This window comes from Glycine max, chromosome 12 (assembly GCF_000004515.6).
Source record: "Glycine max cultivar Williams 82 chromosome 12, Glycine_max_v4.0, whole genome shotgun sequence".
In the NCBI taxonomy this organism is placed as follows: domain Eukaryota; kingdom Viridiplantae; phylum Streptophyta; class Magnoliopsida; order Fabales; family Fabaceae; genus Glycine; species Glycine max.
The window spans coordinates 38863660-38888202 of NC_038248.2; the positions used below are offsets into that span (position 1 = coordinate 38863660).

The 24543-nt window shown below is 33.4% G+C and overlaps 4 protein-coding genes across 5 annotated transcripts; 2 read left to right on the forward strand and 2 right to left on the reverse strand.

Moving 5' to 3' along the window:
* The first annotated feature begins 305 nt into the window (after positions 1-305).
* On the forward strand, positions 306-7043 carry LOC100792344 (autophagy-related protein 18f). 2 transcript variants are annotated; one of them, XM_014765077.3, is made up of 8 exons: positions 308-1236; positions 3178-3642; positions 3718-4137; positions 4487-4720; positions 4835-5650; positions 5754-5923; positions 6096-6462; positions 6830-7043. In XM_014765077.3, exons 1-7 carry the CDS (start codon positions 940-942, stop codon positions 6433-6435), a joined length of 2742 nt encoding a protein of 913 aa, XP_014620563.1. In that variant the 5' UTR covers positions 308-939; the 3' UTR covers positions 6436-6462; positions 6830-7043. The 2 variants fall into 2 exon arrangements, with proteins under 2 accessions (XP_006592885.1, XP_014620563.1); XM_006592822.4 differs by lacking the exon at positions 6830-7043 and having other exon boundaries at positions 306-1236; positions 5754-5952; positions 6096-6238.
* A 9240-nt stretch (positions 7044-16283) lies between these two features.
* LOC100812550 (probable galacturonosyltransferase 12) lies at positions 16284-20269 on the forward strand. Its single transcript, XM_003540371.5, has 6 exons — positions 16284-17249; positions 18136-18191; positions 18284-18439; positions 18546-19136; positions 19248-19550; positions 19713-20269. Exons 1-6 carry the CDS (start codon positions 17039-17041, stop codon positions 19995-19997), a joined length of 1602 nt encoding a protein of 533 aa, XP_003540419.1. The 5' UTR covers positions 16284-17038; the 3' UTR covers positions 19998-20269.
* A 65-nt stretch (positions 20270-20334) lies between these two features.
* Positions 20335-21800, reverse strand: LOC102660118 (uncharacterized). Its single transcript, XM_006592823.4, has one exon. The coding sequence runs from the start codon at positions 21698-21700 to the stop codon at positions 20681-20683; it is 1020 nt and encodes a 339-aa protein (XP_006592886.1). The 5' UTR covers positions 21701-21800; the 3' UTR covers positions 20335-20680.
* An 86-nt stretch (positions 21801-21886) lies between these two features.
* LOC100813088 (transcription factor ILR3-like) lies at positions 21887-24543 on the reverse strand. The gene is made up of 5 exons (NM_001252870.3): positions 24215-24543; positions 24028-24090; positions 23249-23326; positions 22978-23140; positions 21887-22717 (listed from the first exon to the last, which is right to left on the reverse strand). The coding sequence occupies exons 1-5, from the start codon at positions 24343-24345 to the stop codon at positions 22451-22453; spliced, it is 702 nt and encodes a 233-aa protein (NP_001239799.1). The 5' UTR covers positions 24346-24543; the 3' UTR covers positions 21887-22450.

Below are 24543 nucleotides of genomic sequence, written 5' to 3' on the forward strand. Positions count from 1 at the left end.
ACATATGGGTGAAGTGACGTATATTTAGGTGCTCCTATCATTCATTGTTCTTCCCATAAATGAAGTTGCTAACTTGGAAAGTGTAAAAAGCATAATGGGAACTGGGACAGCCACCCTCCTAATTTAATTCATCAATCATTTTAATCTTATAACTAATAATAATTAATTAGGCAAGATAAAAAGTGGTACCCCCAAACCAATGTTCTTTTGAGAAAGAGGTGAAAAGAAGGAAGAAGAAAAACTGTTTTTGACAGCGTTTGATACTGGACATAACGTGTAATAGTGGTTATATAAAAGGAGAAACGAGGTTAGTTTTTTTGTTGAACTGGTTGGAAGCAACAACCTTTGAAATTCCAACACAACCAACAAACAACCCGAAGAGAAGAAACACCTTTGAAAAAAAATTAATAAAAAACCTTTTAGAGAGAGAAACATAAGAGACGTGAACCAAGGCTCTTTTTTTTTCTTTTGCCCCATCTCGTTTTGCTTCTTCCTTCCTTCGTTATCCAATCACCAATTCCAAATCTCTCTCTACAGTTTTCTCTCTCTCTCTCTAGCTTTCGGTTTTCTCTCTCCTCAGATCTCTTTCCCGTTTCTCTGGCGGTTTTCGGAACACCCCTCTTTCTCAATCATCTATCTTCAATCATGTCTTACATTTTATAACCGTAAAGTTTCATTTTTTTCTTTCAAAATTTGTGTAATTAGTTGAATCCTTTATTATTTCATTTGTTAATAGAGAATAATAAAAACAAAAATAATTGATCGTGGTTTGGAACAAAACCCAATTTTTTTTTTTTTTATTTGGGGTGGTTGTGATTTCTGGTGGGTGTGATTGCAAATTTGAAGGTTGTTTTTTTGTGTGAGGTTGTGGGTTGGATGGTGGAAGAGGGTGAAGAAGTGGTGGTGGTGGATTGAAAAGGGAGGGAAGTTGGGGGGGTTATGATTGAAGGTGAATTTGAGGAATCGTTGATTATTTTTGTGTTGTGGGTTGGTGCTATTTTGGTGTGTTTGGTGATGGGGATGAGGAATGATGCACAGAAGCAACAGCTTCTTCATCAGGGTAATGGTGGTGCTGGTGGTGGTGGTGGCAGAACCAACGGCTTCATTCCAAGTTCTTTCCGTGCTCTCTCTAGCTACCTCAGAATTGTTTCCTCTGGTGCTTCCACTGTTGCACGTTCTGCTGCATCGGTTGCATCATCCATTGTGGAGAGGGATGATGACCCTGACCATGATCAGGTATGCGTCAGTTTTTTTAATTTATTGGTGATTCGGGAATAGTTGCTTGTTTGGTCATCATGGTGAACTTGTGGTTTGTATAGATTTAAATTTTGAAGGCGGCTGATTGCATTTATAGGGTGTTTATTTTTGGTTTAAGTATGATTATTTATAGGGTGTTTGTTTTTTGGTTTAAGCATAATTATTTAATTAATTCCTAAGTTTGTGATTGAGAGTTTGAGACAAAATCTTGATTATGTATCCTGTTGAACGGTTGTGGTTTCTTCTGATGATAGGTTTTAATTTTTACGCGTTGAATCTAGTATAGTTGCTGTTAGTTCATACTCAGTAATTTAGGCATTGTACAAAATTCTATACTTGAATTTGTTGCGTTCCTTGATATTTTGGGGAATTGCATAGAAATGCGGCTGATGTGGCTGCAATTGTAGCTGTGGACACCCCCCAGAAGCTTGATGATGCGGTCAAAATTGCAGTTGTCAAGCATTTTTTATAACCAAGAATTTATGTGTGATTTGGGGATAAGAATGCCATTGCTTAGCCATCTTAGCTTACTGAGTGAGTGTGTTTGCTAAGTTAGCGCCTTCCAGTTTGTGAAGTTTTTGAGCATGCTTGTCTTGTTTATTTAGCAAAGATGCTTTGTAGAATGGAATGTTTTGAAAAATGTTAACATTTAGATGCAGGCTATACTTTATATTCATAAGCACAGGTGTGTAACCCTCAGGTCAGTCGTAGTCATTAGGCATCCCTTCTCAAATTTGGTTTGAACCCCTGCTATAGTGGGTAAAGTTTGAGGCCAACCATGTTGGGTATATGCAGGCTGTATTTAAAAAAGTAGTTTAATACATTCTTGCAATTTCGATATGCTGGTGTCTGGACACTTTAATATCAGACAATTTGGTGGTTTGGGTTCTTTTTAGGTTTCTAGTTTATAATTCTGCTAGTCTCTTTCCCGCTTGTCTCTTGGATAGTTTGGTGTTATGAAGGTTTTTAGTTGTCACTTAAGATTTTATTCATTTTGGCTAGAAATATGGAATATTTGGGTTTGAGGATCCTGTGTTTAAGGAATAATAACGACTCTTGGATACGAGCAGAGGCATATCATGCGACATAATGCTGTTGATTAAAAATTGGTCAAAAAATTATTTTATAATTTTATTTTTGGTCTTCTGAGCTATTAGCATTTTATTGGTTGGAATGTTGAACTCCTAACATATTTTGTTGGATTGGTTACTTGAGTATAAAGTTTTATAAGGCTTAAAATATTTTCTGGGTCACCAAATTGTACCTTATCATGGATATCCCTATTAATTTTCATTAACTTATTTTCTTTGAAGTGTACTCTATGCCTCTTTCTGTTTCTTGGTAGTTAAATTAACCATGTGTTTGTTAGGTAGTCAAAGAGGTATAGGAAGTCTGTTTTGGAAATAAATATTTTTCTTTACTTCAGTGGCACATTAATTGATGTGAAACTAAAAGTTGAATGTCACAATCATTTGGAATGCTGGAGTGCCTTTATATTTCTCTCTCTTGATAATGGAATTAATAGACTTCTGTATATGACAGCAATCCCCTTTTTTGAGGTGGATGTGCGAACTTATAAATTATAGGTTTCTGCAATCAAATTCACTGTGCTTATCAATTATTCCTTCAAAACAGGTTATTTGATGAATTTTCCTATCAAGGTGCATTATTTGTTGTAAGGGGACTGCTAAGTTGAAAAGTTTGAGCTTTCGTTTTAGTTTCTATTGAATTGATGTCCATTGGTTACATAGACATCAAGTTCTTAGCATAGCATTTTCTTCACAAAGCTAGGTTTGATTTGTTGTTTGGCATCTGAGATTTATTTTTTCTTTTCTTACTGATTAATTAATACTTTATTCTATTTAGATTTTAAAATTTTATTCAGAACTGATGATTCATTTCAATCTTAAATTTATATAGGTTATCTGGGCTGGGTTTGACAAGTTAGAGAGTGAGGGTGAAGTTATTCAACAAGTACTTCTTCTAGGTTATCGATCTGGATTCCAGGTTTGGCATGTTGATGAATCAAACAATGTTCGAGACCTGGTTTCCAGACATGATGGTCCTGTTTCGTTTATGCAAATGGTACCTAATCCAATTGCGTCTAAGAAATCCGAAGACAAGTATGCAAACAGCCGCCAGCTGTTGGTAGTTTGTACTGATGGGTTCTTTGCTGGAAGTAACAATGTTCAGGATGGGTCGACCACCCCTTACAATGGAAGCACTACAAACTCCCATGACCAAATAAATGGAAGCTATCTGCCAACTACCGTTCGGTTTTATTCTATGAAATCCCAATCTTACGTTCATGTACTGAAGTTTAGATCAGTTGTTTATTCTGTGAGGTGCAGTTCTCGGGTAGTTGCGGTTTCTCAGTCCACTCAGGTATACTTTTTAATGTTTACCAATCACGTTTAGTATGTGCTTTCTTTAAATTTTAACGGAGTCATTCCTTTGCAGATACACTGTTTTGATGCTACCACATTAGAAAGGGAATATACTTTACTTACCAATCCTATAGTAATGAGTTGCCCTGGTTCCGGAGGCATAGGTTATGGACCACTTGCTGTGGGACCAAGATGGCTTGCTTATAGTGGAAGTCCAGTTGCAATCTCCAATTCAGGACATGTGTGTCCACAACAGTTGACACCTTCTGGAAGCTTTCCTGGTTTTTCTTCTAATGGGAGCTTGATTGCACATTATGCCAAAGAGTCCAGCAAGCATCTTGCTTCTGGGATTGTGACCCTTGGAGACATGGGGTATAAGAAACTTTCCAGATATTGCTCTGATAGCAATGGTTCATTACAATCTGTAAATTCTGTCTCTAAGGGCAATGGAACTATTAATGGCCATTCAACTGATGCAGATAACATTGGAATGGTGAAATGCTGTTCTTGATTTTATGCTAACTTATACAATATTTCATATTGCACTTGAATATTTTATTTTGTGGCTCAATTAGATATGATAAATTAGTGTATCTTAGGTTGTACTTGGTTGGTTGAGATGGTATTTAGTATTATATTGTTAATTAAATTGTATCCACTTTCTGCATTCTACGTTCAAATATTGTTTCTATTAGAGTCATGTCTTTCTAAACATAAGTTTTTTGCAATTACTTGCGACTCTTACGTTTTGTTTTATCTCAGGTTATGTTTCATTATTGTTGCCGCCATTGTTGCATTTCTTTGTGTTTACATAAGATAACTTTGTTTTTGCTCTCTTTCAGGTTATTGTTAAAGATATTGTCTCAAAAAATGTTATTGTGCAATTCTGGGCCCACAAGAGTCCTATTTCAGCATTGTGCTTTGATCCTAGTGGCACCATTTTAGTGACAGCTTCCATTCAAGGTCATAATATAAATGTTTTCAAGATAATGCCTGCAAGTGAGAATTTGCCAGCATCTGTTACTGGTCCTTCTTATGTTCATTTGTATAGGTTGCAACGCGGCTTTACAAATGCGGTAAGTGCATATTCATTACCACTTGTTCTTTGGTTTAATTCATAATCATTGTCTTTTTTCACAATATATATCTACAAGCAACATGGACCCATCAATCTGTATTGGACTTTTCAGGTTATACAAGATATCAGTTTCAGTGATGACAGCAAGTGGATTATGATTAGTTCTTCAAGGGGAACTAGCCATCTATTTGCCATAAATCCTCAAGGAGGACATGTAAATATCCAGTCCTTTGATGATAGTTTTACGGCAAAAAATAGTGGATTAGGCACTACAACTAATCATGCAGTTCGTCGGTCTCATAGTTCGGCCATGCAAATGCCTAAACAGCAGAGCCTGTTTGTTACTGGCCCTCCAATCACACTTTCTGTTGTAAGCAGAATTAGGAACGGAGCTAATGGCTGGAGAGGCACTGTAAGCGGTGCTGCTGCAGCTGCAACTGGTAGGAAAAATGCCCTTTCTGGGGCCATTGCTTCATCTTTCCGTAACTATAAAGGCAATGAAGGGAACTTTCCTAAGGCAAAGTATCAGCTGTTGGTCTTTTCACCCTCTGGTTCCATGGTACAATATGCTTTGAGGACAATAACTGGTCAAGATTCAGCTGTTGTTTCTGGATTGTCCCCTGCTTATGAATCCATTCCACAGGCTGATACAAGATTAGTAGTTGAGGCCATCCATAAATGGAATATATGTCAGAGTCATAGTCGGAGAGAGCGAGAAGATAATGTAGACATATATGGTGAGAATGGAATTTCAGACGTCAATAAAATATATCCAGAGGAAGTGGGGGAGGAGAAAAACACTAGCCCGAAAATCAAGAATGGAGTTATGAAAGTGAATCTCTGTCTTGAGGAGGAGCATCTTTTGTATATTTCAGAAGCTGAACTGCAAATGCATGAAGCTCAGACTTCATTGTGGGCAAAGCCAGTGGTATATTATTATTATTAATTTAAAGTCAGAAAACTAAGCTTTTAGTCTCTTATGTTATACCCTATAGTTGGATATTTACATGTGCAATTGTTTTGCCAACCAGATATATTTTCATTCAATGTTGCAAGAATCTACCATAATGGATGAAGAAGCAGCTGCTTCAGGAGGTGAATTTGAGATTGAAAGTATGCCAACTTGCATGATTGAAGCTAGATCGAAAGACTTGGTTCCGATTTTCGACCATATTCAGACTCCAAAAGTACCACAAACAAGGTCTAATGACAACTTAATTCAATTTTAGAGTATGTAGTTTTTAATACTTGACATTTGACATAAATTTTCTTAGGCTTTTTTTCCTGCTTTAATACATTCTTGAATTGTCCCCTCATTTTCTTTGAGGTAGCTTGCTTAATTATGACATTCAAAAGTTATGATTGTGTTACAGGACTCCTGCTATGGATAGCAAGACAAATGAACAGCTGTTGCATCGCAGTTCTAGGCTGGCCGGAAATGGCAGGATTTCACCCAGGACTATTTTGGAATCTCCTGAGAGTGTGACTAAGGCTGGTGATGCTGTTTCTGAATTTAGAAGTGGAATTGAAGGAACTGAGTGGGATAATCATTTGGTGGCATCTGAAACTTTGAACTTTGTAAATAACAATGACACCTTTAGACCAAATACTCAGCATGAGATTGTAAATAATAGAATGGAGCACTTAAACACCGGGGCTCATCTCATGTATGTAAATAGTGACAGAAAGCCTGAAAATGAAGAATCATTTTGAAGAAAATGGAGATGAATTTGATTGGAGGTAATTTGTTTGCATCTGATTTACTAATTGTTTTAAGTTTCTTGGTATATTTTTTTTCAACACAATTAATCATTTGTAATTCTTGTATTAGCATATAATGCTTCTAGGGGCAACTTAAAAAAAAAACTAGGATACATTAAAATAATAAAGAAAAAGACAACAAAGTTCTTATTGATGTTATCACTGGTATTTATATTAGTTGTGTATAGGCATAGGCATTGTGTGCTTGTACAAGAATTGTTCATCATATATGTGGAACTGTTGGATATATTTATTTATTAATATTGATTAATTTATATACATTTGTCATTGGTCTATAGTTAATTGTAATTGTATTTGCCCTTCTCCTTTCCACCTTTAAATTCAGGCATGGAAATATTGTTTCATTTGGCACTGGAGGCTTAATTAACACTGTTAATTTAATATGGTTGGAGAGGTAGAGAAAGCTTGAGGAGTATAGCTTTACTACTGCAAAATTGTGGATACTACGATGGGTTTCTTTGTCTGTTGACATTGTAAATAAGAGACAGATGTATATCTATAATTAGTTTTTAATGTGTAAGTAATAGAATCACTTTGTATCTTCCTCCCTTTTTTATTCTATTAATTAAATTGATTTCCCAATCATCCTGCATTATCATTATTATTATTGTAGGAAGACAAAAGTATATAATAAAAGATTATAGGCACTAAATCCTTGTAATTTGTAAACTCAATCTTTCATTAAACTAGTTATTTTGTCTTTTTGGTAAAGAATTTGATGTTAAATATTTAAAGTTTAAATATTCAACTACACCCGTGCTTTACTTTTACAATAAAATGAAGGCAAATATTTAAAGTTTTTTTAAGAGTAAATTACAATTGCATCCTTAAGATTAGTGCTTATTACACTCAATTTCACTCTTTTTTTATCATACACAAGATTCTCTTGTTTTTTTATTATCCATTACATCGTGACCCCTGAGCTAGTAACAATATCAAAGATAATGAGAAAAGGAGAAAGAAGTGAGGATCTTGTGGTATTGTGATCACATTCTTGACCTCGATGAAGGTGGTATTGTCGTACTCGATGAAACAACGGTCAAGTTGCAATGTGTCAGCCATAGGAGGTAAAGCAAAGGTTGTCGAGCTGGGTGATTGTATGTGACATGTAGTGAGAGCACTGATCAGTTGTGAGGTCGCTGCAACACTGGAAGAGGCCTTAGATGGCATTAGAGGAGGCACGGACAATGAAGTTGTTGTGGTCGACAAAAGTGATGAAGTTGACAAGGGAGATGAAGAGTGAGTTGATGGTCTTTTTGTAGGCGAAATCTGGCTTGAACTTGGGTTGAGAACAAACTTGTAGAGAGTGATAGGAGTTCTTAGGGTATTTTATAAAAAATTAATACCGTTGGTAACAATGATTGTTCAAAGAAGACAAACGAAATACGATTTTAAGAAGGGGGTATAAGTGTAATAAGCACTAACCTCAAGAGGTGTGAGTGTAATTTTTTTTCTCTTGTGTTTTCTCTTGTGTCTTTGTTTCGATGACTAATTAAACCCCTCAAATTTAATAATTTAATAGTATCTATCAATCGGAAAATAAATTAGGTTAGATATACAAGATGGTTTGTAGATATTATTGTATATTTTTATTTTTATTTTCTGAATGAGTTATTATATATTATTTTAACACAACAAGTTGATTTTTCAAAAAATAAATTAGTAAGAAGTGTTTTCAAAAAGTCATTCATTTATCATGTAAAATCAATCACATATTTTAATGTATACTATATAGCTAAGATTAATTTACCACACATTCTAAGTTATGTTCATGGTTTAAAATAAAAATTATTATAATTAATTCTAGCATATTTTAAAATAAAGAGGAACTAAATCAATTTTTTAATTCTAAAGTTACAACTTGCAACCCTTATTTTTGTGATGTACTATGTTGTTTCCAATGAATCTATAATTTGGTGGTTCTTAATATTATTTTGTTTGGTCACACTGTAATTAATTCTTTGTTCTGTCGGCTGTAACACACTTTTCAATATAAGATTAATTATGATTGATGTTAACTTAAGAGAATTGCTATTTGGTACGAAACCTTCATTCCACAAATTGCATGAATTCATTTTTTAACCAATAGCATTATGTAGTTAAGATTTGACGGGATACACCATAATTTAATTTTCAAAATATAACTGTATCGTACAGGCCATAAGTTTGATGCATACTCAATAGATCATAACGCTCGGTACCTAATTGGATAGATGTTGGATTTGGTTTTTCTATCATCTCTTCTCATGTTGTCCTTTTGTTACCTTATCAAAATAACACTCATAATAATTGTGTTGATATTTAATGGTGACATTTAATTTTAAAAATTATAAAAATTATATAATTTTAAAGGAGTAACACAGAAACAACATGAAAAAGAATAATAAAAAAACTAAATTCAATAGATGTTGCATGCATGTGTCCCATAGTTGAACACCTCTAGGCACAATCTACATGATGAAAGTACACGTCAAACTAGTAAAGAATAATTAATGAGACGAAAAACCCAAAAGAAAGATACATTTCTATTTATTCTCAAAAACATGAATATCTCATATTTAACTTACTTATCATTAGAGTTCTATTTACAAATATTCCCACCCCACTAGACGAAGGTGAAGATTTAACTACTCAGCTAGTGAACTTGGTAAAAAAATAACCAATATACATCATTCATATGTCTTTTACGAACGAAAATATTTTCATACTAATTATCATTTCCCTTAATAAATTTAAATAAATATTTCAATTACATTTAGTTAACCATTTAAAGTTAATTTATTTAACTTCAAAAATAAAGTAGAAGTTTTGCTTGATAACAATTATTACGTAGTACAACTATTTCAGAGGGGATTTTTTTTTCTTTCCAAAAACTCTTTAAGAAAATTGATAAAATCGTCCCTGCTTGAAACTCTAGACTTGGTATTTCTTCCAATGCAAGTCATTCTTCTAGGATCTCCCAAAGTAGTCGTTGGTAATGGTTCCCTTGAACCTTTCTTTCATGGTACTACAAGATAACTTGCGCTTAATACAATGGTTTTAATATTTTCTTCTTCTTAAATTGTTGGAGTGTGAAGAAATTTAAAAAGTGATTCCAAATTTCTTAGTTCAAGTTGCAGTAATAACTTCTTGATATGTTAGAAGCAACGAAAGAATCACCACGGGAAACCAAATTGAAAAACCTTGTCTTAAAATGAACCTACATGGAATTCTTGTACCATTCTTTTACTAGTGTTTGCTGTTTTTCTTTGTGTTTTCTGCTAAGGCCATTTCCAGCTTCACATCATGTTGAGGAACTGACGTTTCAATTTCAATCTCCAAAATGTTATCTAGCTTCAGTAGTTTCTGCTAGTTTTTTTTTTGTTTTTTTTTTAAATATAGATTCAGTTATTTAGGTATTTTTAGTGTTATTTTCCAATCAGAATTATAGTTTCATCTTGATAACTTATACTAACATTTAATGAAAGGTTTTATTGCACGCAATACCGAGATAAAACTGGAATTCTAATTTATTCAACATCAATTCTCTAAGATGGAATATTCAAATGAATTATCCTTCAACACACGCCAACCAAATTTCAATGGTTACAATGACTTTGACACTTAGTTAGTATATGTAGGATATGGATGAAAAAGGATAGAGGAATTCCTTAGATCCTTTAGTCTACTTAATACTATATTTTGATTTTTTATCCAAGCAACAAATCCACCAAAGTTTTTCTTTTACTTTTTTAACAATATTTTATGCTTTCGTATAATACCACATCACATTTTTTCCAATCAAATTTTTATTCCAACCAAGAAATTAAACTCTAAAGTTTCTCAAACGGTTCCTTTCTCACATTTTTTTAAGGCCATCTTCCTTCTTTATTTTTTGATATTAATTTGCCATGGTGTAGCCCACTTTGCAGGAAGAGCAACCGGTGTTGCCGAAAACAACTTTCAATTGAAACAGGTCCCAATATAATGCTCTCCAACGGGTTACAATTCCACTTTGATATGCTATTATTATACACCTCAGAAGTAGTGTTTGCTCATGTGGTATGGAAAATATCTTTTTGGATAAATTCTAACATAATTGTTATCTCTAGTATAATAGAGGAGGGATTAAGTTATTATGAGAATAACTTTAACAGAGTTTTCCTCTATCCTCACATTTAATTTTCTTCTAATTTAATGTTTTTAATAATTAATTCATTTTTAACAATAAGATTAAAAGAAAATGAAATATAAGAATTGATAGTAACTCTTAAGAATAACTTAATCCCTCATCAATATAATTTGGCCATGATTCCCATGCTTTGCGACTACATTAAGGTCGATCTATTCGGTCTTACAAAGTTCTTGATGGTGTGTTTTTAGGTCCAGATGGATTTAGATCATTCAATAATTGGGCCAAATTTTCTAAGGATGAGTCCAGAACATAATTAAAAAAACAGTACAACAAATCCTAAATAACTGCATTTAAAATTTATTTTCTTCAATCAATTTCTACTAGCTCTCTAATCAAGCAAATAGCCAAGAGAGTCTAACTCTAAACTCCCTAACACTATCTTCTACTCATATATATATATATATCATCGTTGTTGAGTGTAACATTATACAGGGCCAAGCCCAAAGGTTAATACCCCACTTATTCAGTGAAGGAATTTGTATAAGATGCCCACTTATGTTGTCTAATGAAGTCTTATTACCTGTTTAGGTAAACAATAATAATAGGGCCCAAAAATGCTTCGAAAGTATTGCTTGTTCTACCAAGAGCCATACCTGCAGTGGTTGAGAAAACAGTAATATAAGGACTTTGCAATTAGGGTTACGTGCAAATAAAGTATTTGAAATCACAACCAAGTGTGCTTCTGGAATTTGTGATTCACATGGTCAACCAGGTTTAAGAACTTCTCTGTTTTGGAGTACAAAATTAGCCACAAAATGGTCAGTTTTTGGCTGCTGCAACTGTCAACAAGAGTGTCTTTAAAGGTTAAGAGGATAGATATTGAATCTTAGAATGCAAGACCATGGTCTTGTTACTTTATTTATTATACAAAAGAAAAACATTTTAATTGTGTTTTATGTGATTCAAGATTAATTTATTGATTGATCAATTAGACAGTTAGCTTAATCGATTTTGATCTACACACATTTATACTCTTGTGTAACTAAATACTATCATACATCATTTGTTGAATGTTACATTACTTAATTTCGCTTTCTAAAACAAGTTAAACATACATATCTATCAAATGGGAGATATAAAATTAACTTCATAGTCAGAAAAAAAGACTTAAAAGATTAAAGGAGAGTGGAAAATGAGAGGTCGCGAGTCCCAATTTCTCCTATTTATAATAATTTTAATAAATTAACATTTATCGATAAAAATAAAATTTACAATTATAATGAAGACACATGAGAGGGAGGAGTCAATAATAAATATAGAGATATTATCATTATATATTATATTTTTATTTTCTGGATGTAATTTTTTAATATTAGAGGCAATCCATACTTATCAGTTATTGCCATTTATCTGTTAATACATCAACTTCGAAGTTGATAAGGTGATTAATCGGCATTTAATTTCACGTACAATGATACATGATAAGGTTTGTTAAACATTACTAATGTTATCTTTCACCTCTCCTAGTATATTAGAGTACCTCTATTTTTTTTTATTTCTCATTTTTGAAGCAAATTTATTTTTTATTTACATGAGATTTTAAAATTCTAGCATTAATTCATGGGCAATAAAGAAATCCTAACATTAGCTATTACGTTTTCAATTATCTACCATCTACTCTTGTATTACGAATTAGAATTCTGAATTTGATGAATGGATAGAGATGAAAAGTGAGGATGCCATTCATTCTCATCCTTTTATTATCAAGTATTTTTAACATTCTCTCTCTCTCTCTCCAAGGAAATGTATTTATCTCTATAAGTCTATAACTAATAAAAAATTCTCTCAACCATTATCTTTTTATCTTTATCTATATACACTTTATTTTCTTAAACGCCTATCCGCTTCATTTCAAAAGTAACTTTATATCACCTTTAAATTATCATTCTAAATCTAAATATAATTTATATATTAATTTTTTTTATTATAAATTTTAATTATAACATCATTTAGTTATTTAAAGTTATTTATTTATTATGAGTTTTAATTATACAAAATAAATATTCATCTTGTCCAACACAAGTTAAAATACTGATTCTTGTAAAAAAAAAATAGAAAGAAATAATGCGATATAAAATATTAAAATAAAAAACTGAAAAATAAAGACATTAAGAAATTATGAAATTTTTTAACATAAACAATCTTTTCACAATTTATATATTATAACCATAATCGGTAAATAAAATGAAGAAACTCAATTAGAAGATCATCAACTCAACATATAGGTGTAAAAAAATTATTTGTCAGACTTTTTGCAACTAAATAATAAAATTTGATTGATATAAAATTATGTGTGTTAGAAAATAAATAAAAATAAGTAAAAATTTCTTTAAAATATTTAAATTTAGGAAAAAGTTACTTGAACACTTGTGTACTTTTAATTAAATAATATGTTAATGATCTCTTTCCTTCCAATCTTAAAGTGTGCGTAGGAATTATGTTTAAGAAAGAAAGAGATGGGAAGAGAAATATTTTATTTTTAAATTAAGATAGTCATATATTATTTGAAAAAGTAAATAAAATATTAACATAATAACTTTATGGTAATATATCAACTAATTTATTTTATTAAAAAATTATTAAATGAAGATTTTTTTATTATAAATCTTTACTCAATTGAAACACAGTTTGCTTTAGTCTCTCTCTAATCCATTGTTTGTTTCTATTGAAAATGGTGGAATGATTCTTAGTGGAAAGAAAAGACGAGAGAAAGCCATATTCCTATTATTTGGAGGATTGCACAACATAAAGGAAACAAGAGAATTATATGGATATAATCTAAAATAGTTTTTCCGTTACTTTTGAGCAAAAATAATCAAATGAATGATCAGTAAAAGATAAAGGGAATGCTTGACACTCCAACAATTTTACTGTAGTACGAAATACAAAACAATTTCAATGCAAAAGTATCAATGAACTTGCTTTTGGAACCTCGATCTGTTTCGGATTGCCCCATCAGCAATCCAAACATGCTAAAATATATACTTATTTATGTAACATCTTTTTCTTATTTAGGATATTTATGTCATATATTCTCTCAATTTTTATACAACCAAATAAAAAGAAAGAACAAATTTATTTTCCTTTTCTTTTACCAAACAACCAAAAATCATCTCATTTTCTACACTATTTTTCTTTTATTGTACTTTCATTTTCTTTCCTAAACTAAATAGATCATTACAAGTGTTAATTAAAACTTAGGTGTGCATGGATTATTTTCCTTGTGTATGTTCCATTTTGGCAAGCTTTAGTTGCATTGCTCAATAAATTAGTATCCGGTGGAGACAAATGTACCAATACCTTGCATGATTGCCCATTTAGCCAATTATGCCAAGCTATAATGTTGTTGAGTTTTGAATTTTGACTGAGCAAACTAGGTAGCCATGGAGTAAGCAGGTTTAATTTCCTTCAAAAGCATGGCTTGCATGGCCAATTGAATCCACAAAATTTGCCGGTAAATGAAGAAATCCCAAGGTTATTTTTTCTTAGTTCTTGTCCTTGTTACTATCTCTTATAAGCTGCCATGTGTAATGTGGCTACAACATGCGAATGGCAACCTCAACTAATTTCTTGAATTGGACAAGACAGGACTTTCGATATTAAAGCCTAGCTTAATGGGATTTCCTTTCTTGACTTCAAAAACAACACCAGTAGTATCTTTCCTTACGTTTCAATGGGGGTTCAATCCGATTAGTTTGAGCACCTGAATAATCCATCTAATTAAATTACTTATATATATATATATATATATATATATATATGTATAATCTAGTCAAATTAAATTAATATTTTAATCAGTACGTTTTGATAATATATAAGATTTTTGTACTGTCATTTAATTATTGATTACTACATATAATATAATAAGACTTAATTTTATATAATTCTCAAAAATTGTATGTAAGATGGCTTTTAATTGATCAACAATATAATATAAGTGAAGAAGAAAACTTTGCTACCGTGGAGAAACACTGTAAATGGTAAAGACTGAAAAGAGAGAAGAACTACACTCTGAACAATTAATGAAATGTTACGTTTTTTTTTTTTTTCATTTACACAAACAACAACTCTAGTGTGTGAATTAACTAATGTATGATTGTTATAATTTGGTAAGTGACATTGAATTTAAGTATCGATTATACTGTGTTAAATATTAATAGAAAGAAATTGATCTCTCACAATAATTTAGTGATTTGACCTAACTTGAATAAAAAAAATTTCAAGTAAAAGACACTCCTAATTTATTATAAGAATTGACACTTGCTAGCATTTTTCTTATAATAAAAATAAAGAAAAAAAAGGGCAAATCTAGTGAATAACTAATATGCACTTGTTCACATAAGAAACCTTGTCCTCATATCCAATATTCTCTATTCAGCATCATCATTCTACGCCAAAGTTCCGTTACAAAATAAACTTACGAAGATCAGCAGCAGCTAATCAGATTTTTAAGTAGAAAAACATGTTTATTAGATTTCTTCAAAACTGACTCAAACCGTTCATATATCATTAAATTCATCTAAAAATAATTAAAAACTTAAAAACAAACCAAATAAACTACATATTATAATTATATTAATTTTTATTATACTAACTATTAATAAATATTAAATAATTTATTATTTTTCCTTTGACCACTATGCATGCTTTACTTTTATATGTTAAAAAGTATGTACTAATATTGTCAAAAAAAATAAAATTAAATATTAAGTGAAACACAAATTATTATTATGTTACCAAAAGAGTTGATAATATCATTTTATATTAATGTTAAATATAATTAAAAATAATATTTTTTTAAACTAAAATATGCTAAATAAAGTTTAATTTAAAAAAATTTATTTTTAAAATAATATAGCATGTTAATTATGTAAATTTAATTGATAAATTTTAAATTATGATAGTAGAATAAAAAATAAAAAATCTTCCAACTTAACCGAATCAAATCATAAAAGTTTAATTTAGTTCGATTGGACTTTGATATTATATTTAAACCAAACTAACCCAAATTACATCTTTATTTTATTTAGATGATTTTTTTTATCTAAAAGCGAACAGTGCAAATACCCCTAATCCCACTTAGAATACATGAATGTTCAATAGAAGTGAATGAGTAATGCTATTAAAACATCAAATTAACAAATATACATAATTATGAAAGACATAAGAAAGAGAAATGTATCATAAGTTACGTAATATGATTGATAGAGATAAAGAAAAAAATGAATACGTAAAATTTGTTAATTATAAAAAACTGTTCTATGTCTGACGTAAAAAAAAAAATTGTTCTGAGTAACATTTTTTCAAAATGAATTTTTAAAATCACACAATATCATTCCTTTAAGTTTTAGGCCTTCGTACCTTTTAGTACCTTTTTTTTTGTTGGTTTTTTTAAGTATAACTGTAGGACAAAACAAGGTTAGTAAGCAAATAAAGATTCAATGGTGGCTACTTTTTTTTAGTGAAAGAAATGAAAGATTTTCTGTCTATTACTTGGGGCCATGGTCATACCATTTTCCCTCATGTGTCCCACAGATAGAATTGTTGAAAATGAACTTGAAAATGATGAGACATAATTTCTTGCACCTAATGCAAAATTCCAAATTATACCCCGTACACCATTTAATATTAGAGACAAATCAACAACATTGAATCTGGTCAAATCAGATTCTCTTAATTGCCAATAACCCCCCTTACTAATAAAAGCCTAACAAGGGTTTGAACTACCATATATTTCCATATGCTTCCAAGAGAAAATAGAAGTAACGTTTACTGAATTTTCACTCCAACAACCACATCCTCAACCCCACCTCAGAGAGAGAGAGAGAGAGAGAGAGAGCATTAGTCATTGTCCATATAGAAGTCTTTTTCTGTCATAGTCCAAACTCCAAATCTATATACTAAAAAAGCTTCATGTGGAGGCAAAGCCAATACATAAACTATGCACCCAACAAACACAAGGTTCAAATTTAATTTTCTCTTCATCCTCAACTTCCCTCCTTCAAAACCAAGCCAGTACACAAAACTTGAACCAAACAACACCCTCCCTATTAGTCCCATGTCTCTTTCTCCTTAACAACCACCTCAGTTCTCACCTCATAAAGATTAAAAAAAAAATATTAAAGCCTCAAACACCATTGAAATGCCTGACCCAAATGCTAAGCAAGGTTAGGTGGAAGATAGCAACCTTAAACACCACCAAAGCCTTCCTTTTACACCATAACCTGACAAAGGGTACTTGCAGTTCTCCTCTGCTGTTGAAAATTCAAATGAAATAACGATAATACCATTTGAAAGAGGAGGAACTCAAGGCCCTTTTATTGTGTTGTTGGTATTTTCTTCTTTTTGCATTAGGACAACATGCAGCTGCACATATCTCCAAGTTTGAGGCATGTTACTGTGTTTCCAAGCAAAGGGTTCAAGGAGTTTATCAAAGTGAAGGTTGCATCGAGGCGTGTCTCGTACCGGATGCTCTTCTATTCGCTCTTGTTCTTCACTTTTCTTCTCCGGTTTGTGTTTGTTTTAACAGCAGTGGATGGCATTGATGGAGAAAACAAATGCACTACCATAGGTACACTATTAGCTCCTTTTTCTCTGTCACATGCACTCACATACACACACATAAGATCACAATCATATGCAGGCATGGACAGAAAGACACAAACAGGTGCACTAGTGGAAGTGAAACAAGAAGGGTGGATAAGGCTTGAATTTTTCATATTTCAAAGCATATTATTATTTTACAAATTTTGAAATAGCTCTTTGGCATTCCTCGAACAAATCGTCAAAACTTCACCGACCTTTGATTTATAAAATTTATAATTAATGAGACTTTTGATAAATTAAGAAAACTTGCAAGTTGCCACACACAGGAAAAGATGAATATTCATGTGTGTTTGTTTTTAAATCTTGGTTGATGTACACGTAAGTTTGTCTATTTGATCAGAAATATCGATCTATCTATCTATATATATCATCTCACCCCACCTACTATAGATCCATGTGGGAACTGTAAATCTGTAATAAGAAAAGATGCATTAGACAAGTTTAAATATATCTTCTATATATGTGAGTTTCTTTATATTATCCCTTTTGTCAGAACTGGAATTTATCTATCTTGTATTGTATAAGCAGATAGAATTTGTCATTAGTTATTGTCGGGGTAAATCTGACCATTCATTCAAGATTTCCAATTTAAAGTGTAGATAAGGTAAACTTCAGTACAAGTTCACGTGCACACTTGATAGACCTCATGATAGTAAAGATATAATGAAAAAGGATGAACTTCAGAATCAAGAAATCATAAATTCTTAACTTTATTATCTATTAAAAGAAAAATAATCCGACCTTTTCAAGCGTGTGCATGATTTTTACAGATAGAAATTACAACTTCAGAAAAATATGTTTATTACGCTTTTATATATGGATTTTGATTAACTTTCAAATCATATTTGTAGGTTGCCTAGGGAAAAAACTAGGACCAAGGATTTTGGGAAGACGGCCTGAATCAACTGTAATCTCCTGAACTCTTCTAATTGTATTTATCACCATCTTAATGGATTTTGTGCAATTATTGGCTGAGAATTATGATATGGCTTTTGATAGGTCCTAGAAGTGATATACCAAACATTAGATGAACCTGTTGGTAAAAATGAACTTCAGGGAAGATCTGATATTCCACAGACCTTAGAAGAGTTCATGACTGAAATGAAGAAAGGTGGATATGATGCCAAGACATTTGCAGTTAAACTTCGAGAAATGGTAAAATTCTCCTATTCTTTTCAAATAGAAGAGAACTATTTTAATGCATTTATTACAGTTGTTCAAGCTGAATTCTCCATTAACTATAAAGCTAAACATTTCCTAGGTAACCCTTATGGAGCAAAGGACCAGGATGGCCAAAATCCAAGAATATCTATATCGACATGTAGCATCAAGCAGCATACCAAAACAACTTCACTGCCTTTCCTTGACTTTGGCCAATGAACACACCAACAACGCAGCGGCACGCCTTCAGCTCCCCTCTGCAGAACTAGTCCCTGCTCTGGTTGACAATTCCTACTTCCACTTTGTCCTTGCCTCAGACAATGTGTTGGCTGCATCAGTGGTTGCAGCATCGCTTGTTCGCAACTTTTTGAGACCTCAGAAGGTTGTTCTGCATATAATTACAGACAAGAAGACTTATTATCCCATGCAGGCTTGGTTCTCATTGCATTCTTTGTCACCTGCTATAATTGAGGTCAAGGCATTGCACCATTTTGATTGGTTTACAAAGGGAAAGGTACCTGTTTTGGAAGCTATGGAGAAAGATCAAAAGGTGAGGTCACAATTTAGAGGGGGGTCATCAGCTATAGTTGCAAATACCACTGAGAAGCCAAAAGTAATTGCAGCAAAACTGCAAGCACTTAGTCCCAAGTATAATTCAGTGATGAACCACATCCGGATACATCTCCCAGAGGTAATATATATATATAGCAATTAGCAAGTAAAGCTTTTATTTGATAGCTTATAAGCTGGTAAACCTTTGGTTCCTGTGATGCTTATTGTCATGATGTTTTTTTCATAACAGTTGTTTCCAAGTATTAACAAGGTGGTCTTCCTTGATGATGACATCGTGGTACAAACTGATCTTTCACCTTTGTGGGACATTGAAATGAATGGAAAAGTAAATGGAGCTGTAGAAACATGCAATGGAGAAGATAAGTTTGTGATGTCAAAGAGGCTGAAGAGCTATTTGAACTTCTCCCACCCTCTAATATCCAAAATTTTTAATCCCAACGAATGTGCCTGGGCCTATGGCATGAACATTTTTGATTTGGAGGCTTGGAGGAAGACCAATATAAGCAATGTTTACCATTATTGGGTTGAACAGGTATTTATATCTTGATTATCTTCCATTCTACCTTAATAATATAATGACAAAGAAAAAATAAGTCAAATTACTTTAGATATATTTCTAATTTGTCATTAAAATTGGTTTTCCATAAGAGTGATAGTTGATATAATATTGATGTTTCTGGTTTGCTTTATGTAGAATATCAAATCAGACCTGAGTTTGTGGCAGCTAGGGACATTACCTCCTGGATTGATAGCATTTCATGGTTATGTCCACGTTATTGATCCTTTCTGGCATATGCTGGGATTGGGATATCAGGAAAATACAAGTTTTGCTGATGCTGAGAGTGCTGGTGTCATCCATTTCAATGGCAGGGCAAAGCCATGGTTAGAAATAGCTTTTCCACAACTAAGGAAATTGTGGACAAAGTATGTTGACTTCTCAGATAAGTTCATCAAGAGTTGTCACATTAGGGCATCATAGCTTATATCTTAAGATAACACGACCTCATTGATGAGTTGAAGAAATGACATTTGCATCCGAGGGAAAAGGAAAATGAGAGTTCTTTCAAGCATCAGGCCTTCCAAGACAACAATGATGAGCATGATGCTCCTTTCTTGCTTTGAAAATTTCTTTTTTAACTCTTTCGTCAATTGAAATTCTCACATTCTTTTTCTCTTCAATCCATGTTGTAAGTATGAGTATTTGTAGATCATATACCAATACTATATATTAAAACAACACTTTTTTTTTTCTTTTTTGGAGAAAACAAACCTGCGAGCTCAAGGTTTTAACAATAAACTTTTGTAAGATAGCGAGAGACCAAAGGACCATTTTATCCAATTTCATTTAAACCAACATATAATACATCAAGCTAACAGAAAAGCTTCTTATCATGTAATTCATAATCGACAGTGGTATATTGCAATTTTATGACATTAAATGTTTCATAAGTGTGCTGTAGGCAGACTATCAATAACTTAAGGCGTAGTCCTCAAAAGTAATCTGAACTCTCATTCAAAATTGGTGAGTGGTACTATATGTTTGCTTCACACAATGGTCATAGTATTGCACCTATAATCACTAAGACATGCTCACAATCACAAACATGTTCTACGTACAATTCATGTGAATAGAGATCTTAAAGACCAATGCTTCAGCTCCACTTACTTTTTCCCTGTCACATTGGATACCAATCCCTTGATGAACTTTGCAGACTTGGTTATGGGAGAATTGATAGCCATCAGATTGTACAATACATTCTCAACTTCAACAATAGTTGGCCTGGCCTTGAATGACGAAACCACCTTCAATTCTTCTCCTTCTTCTACAAAAACATTCCATCTTTCTCCACTCACAACCCCATCTCTCACACACTTAAAAATCACCCCTTTTCTTTTGCTCAAGATCCCTCTCACCTCCAATCCCATAAAAGAATAAACCACTTCAAAAGAATCCACAAAGCCACTCAGATCACCAAAGTTGCTCTCTTCCTCAAATGCCCATTTTGGGTTGAACAAAACCAATGGCTTTGGATAAAAGGCATCACTCACTCTTCTTATCAGTGCCAATTGGGAACTCTCTGGCGCCAAAAATATCGCCACATCCGCAGAATTCAAGATTCTGGGGTCTGTTTTGGTCACTGAAGGAATGTCAATGTGTTCAAAAGTTGAATGAGACTGAAAGCCAATAGTGGCAGATTCTTTCAAGCTAGCATCAGGCCACAGGATTAAGATCTTGATGGGAGAACCTTTTCTTTTGATGGGCATGTCCCCAAAAAAATCAAGGGCAAGTTGAGACAGTGAATCCGGTGAGTCATCAATGACTGGAATTTCAACCCGGAACTTGGGTTGCCTTAGTTTCTTGAATTTGCCTATTAGTTTGGTATTGTTTAGGGGCTTCTCTAAGGTTGCTGAAAGGGATGTTTTGGCCTGAAGTATGGCATCCTCCTTTGTGATAGGTGGCTTAGGGGAAGAAAGTGAGGAATGGATGGAAGTGGATAATGCTTTGAGGGGAACAGTGAAACTTAAAGGGATGATGAAGCTGTTGCAGTGGTTGTACAGATAATGAGTAGTAGGAAATGGAATTGATGTGATCTGAGCATTTGAGTGTGGAGGTAGACATGATGTTAGCTTGCAAATTTGGATAGATTGGAAATGAGTTGCGTGGAGATAGGAAGATTCCATTTAAGGTTTTACAGAGTAGCAAGGTTATAGTTCTGATATGAAACAGTAGTTTCAACAAAGCTCTATCTGGATAAGATAGATATTAACATCCACCGTTTGTTCACAACCACACAATAGTTCAACATGCGGTGGAGGATAATATAGCAATAACTTATAAACCTACTGCCACGGGAAGTTACAGTGAAGTAAATAAATACAATTTTAACTTCAAATTTTATTGAGTTTAAGTTACAATACACTTGAAAAAATAAATCTCAGCTTTAACGCGTTGCTTTATTCGCATGCATCTCGTTTGACATTCATTATTATAACGGAGAAACTCCCACTAGTCTGAATTTATTCCATTTTTTCCTCCTACAAGAATAAATGTGGCTGCAGCAAATTTAAAACTAAATCAGCATTGACGCTTCTACTGTTTCTTTATGGGATAAACAAAATTCGAAAATGGCAAGTTGCTGTGCTTGACCTTTTATTATTATTGTTATTATTATTTTGGTTCTGCCTTTGGGTTATATCAAAAGCAGTAACAACAATTAAAGCCGCTGCGAAGACAGCCAGACAAGCTTATTAACATTTACATGCAAATACCAGCTATTATACTTCATAATAGTATCAGAAGCCAAATACAGTCAAAGCCACCACTGAATCCAGTTACTTGGAACACTTAGAAGATAATAACTAAAAAGCTATGGGAAAACGAATACAACTTTTGGGCCAAAATGGAAGCCCAAACAATTGTACAATGCCAACTTAGGCAACTGGTGGACGGAGAACATGATCCTGGGAGGTATCCATGGTGGCCGGAGGCATAAATTGCCACATGGCAACTCCCGGGTACCTGATGAAAGGCATCAACTTGTTGCCGGGGGCTTGGCCTTGTGGAGCAAATGCAGCAGGGATTGCAGGAGGGGGTGGCAAGAAAGCAGGTTGAGCATTCATTGATTTTACCTGCATCTCCAACTTCTCTTTCTCTGCCTTAAGCCTCTGTTTCTCGTCACGAAGTTCATTCTTCTCAGCCTGCATAGGAGATAGGAATTTAATAGCATTATAAAAGGTTTACAAGATGTTTTCCTCACAGCTATGGTAATATACTACAACAACAATAGCAACTAAGTCTAATCCCATTAGGTGAGGTAGACTACAAAATTCAACAAAGCCTTATCCCACTACTGTTATGGCAAATTTTTTTAAGGAAATGAAGTGACCTAGAATAAATACCTCTCAACAAGTCCTTCCATCTTAATAAGAAAATTATTGAATATAAATTGGGGCCTCACCTTTAACTCTTTAATCTTCTCTTGAAGACTCGTATTTGAGTCTTTCAACTTCAGGGCTTCATCCCGCAGCTGTGTTACCATTCGGGCAGCATCAATCAGAATGGCAGCCTTGTCTGTTTTGGGAGGCCTTCCAGGCTCCAAGATGGAGCCCAATTCAACAAATCTATGCAGGTCAATCATATTAGATGCATGCCCCCAAAACATATTTACACAAACCCACAAGGAGAGCAGTTATGAACAGAGGGAAGATGGGGATGATTCAGAAGTTTACTTGTCATTAAGCCTATCCCTCCGCAACTTCTCCCGACACGCTTTAGAGCTAGAAGCAGTACTTGAATCACATCTAGCCCTGCAACAGGAATAAACAAGAGATATGGTATAACTTCATCCAAGAACAAGCATCTGGATTAAACCCAATAATCTTTAACCTTTAGACAGGGAAAGAAGATGTAGGGAGAGTGGCTAAAGAAAACAGGAGAAAAATGTAATATCATACTTAAGCAAAATAACATCATATATGCAATAGGATCTGTCATGGCAAGCTGTTTATTGATGCTGCTAAAATGCTGCCAGTGCTCACCATCATAATTTTAGAAACTTTGTTGAATTGCCATTTTCACTGAATTATATTACTCCACACCTGTCAGTTAAATCGATGACAAACCTATGACTAGCATAGCATGTCTTTTTAAACTATTGGAAAAATCTACCCTGCCTTCTAGTCTTCAATTGTTACTTCAAAGTTATGAAAAAAATTATAAAAAAAAAAAATCGGTAAAGTAAATAATCAGAACTCTAAAGTCTAGGCCAAGTGAGGATTATGTGTGTTTTTCTTTTAGACCTATGTATCCTCTACCAAAAACTATTCTGCTCCAGCCGAATACAACTACTATGAGCAACAAAAGCTTTTCTAAGTAATTAACACAACTGTATACTAAGTACTCGAACTTGGACTCATTAAGCTAGACTGATTATGTGTTTTTTTTTTCTTTTATAAATTTGAATTTATTAAATTAACGAGAAAGAAAACGTGGGGGGAAAACTGTGCACCTTTTCTTCAAAGCAGTATCTTTGGGGCCATCAGAATCCCCAAGCGAAGCATCAATTTCAACACTGGAAACAGATAGTATAAGCAAAACACAAGTTAGTAATTAAACATGAACCAGTTCAGAACTAAGATTGAAAATTTGAAACAGATACCCTAATTAGGGGAATGAACGAACGAGTAGGTAGGTACCTGACATTGGCGGGAGGTGGGGGCCAGGAGAAGGCGGAGGCGGAGACGGAAAAGGAGGCGTCGCCGACGGGAATAACGTCGTCGATCAGCGGGTAATCGAACAGCCAATTGCTGTTTTCCGGGGAAACCATGGCCCGCCTTCTTCGGATTTTCTCGGAAAATTCTCGATTTTCTTCCCAAGCTGTGTGTGTGTGTGAACTTTGAATTGGTTAGTTTGTTATTGTGAGTGTGATTGGAAGGAGAGCACGTTGGAGGGTAGAGAGAAAGAGTGGCTGCCAAAATGGGAATCTATGGCTATGTGTCAACAGTGTCGGATGTGACCACAATAG

What these genes read in the sequence shown, in the direction of transcription:
- LOC100792344 (XM_014765077.3), top strand. Translation starts at nt 940, where the DNA reads ATGATTGAAGGTGAATTTGAGGAATCGTTGATTATTTTTGTGTTGTGG. An exon ending in ATGACCCTGACCATGATCAG is followed by an intron (nt 1,237 to 3,177) that starts GTATGCGTCAGT and finishes AAATTTATATAG; the next exon opens with GTTATCTGGGCTGGGTTTGA. An exon ending in CGGTTTCTCAGTCCACTCAG is followed by an intron (nt 3,643 to 3,717) that starts GTATACTTTTTA and finishes ATTCCTTTGCAG; the next exon opens with ATACACTGTTTTGATGCTAC.
- LOC100813088 (NM_001252870.3), bottom strand. Translation starts at nt 24,345, where the DNA reads ATGGTTTCCCCGGAAAACAGCAATTGGCTGTTCGATTACCCGCTGATC. An exon ending in GATACTGCTTTGAAGAAAAG is followed by an intron (nt 23,327 to 24,027) that starts GTGCACAGTTTT and finishes TTCCTGTTGCAG; the next exon opens with GGCTAGATGTGATTCAAGTA. An exon ending in AGAAGATTAAAGAGTTAAAG is followed by an intron (nt 22,718 to 22,977) that starts GTGAGGCCCCAA and finishes TCTCCTATGCAG; the next exon opens with GCTGAGAAGAATGAACTTCG.
- LOC102660118 (XM_006592823.4), bottom strand. Translation starts at nt 21,700, where the DNA reads ATGGAATCTTCCTATCTCCACGCAACTCATTTCCAATCTATCCAAATT.
- LOC100812550 (XM_003540371.5), top strand. Translation starts at nt 17,039, where the DNA reads ATGCAGCTGCACATATCTCCAAGTTTGAGGCATGTTACTGTGTTTCCA. An exon ending in GAAGACGGCCTGAATCAACT is followed by an intron (nt 18,192 to 18,283) that starts GTAATCTCCTGA and finishes GGCTTTTGATAG; the next exon opens with GTCCTAGAAGTGATATACCA. An exon ending in CAGTTAAACTTCGAGAAATG is followed by an intron (nt 18,440 to 18,545) that starts GTAAAATTCTCC and finishes AACATTTCCTAG; the next exon opens with GTAACCCTTATGGAGCAAAG.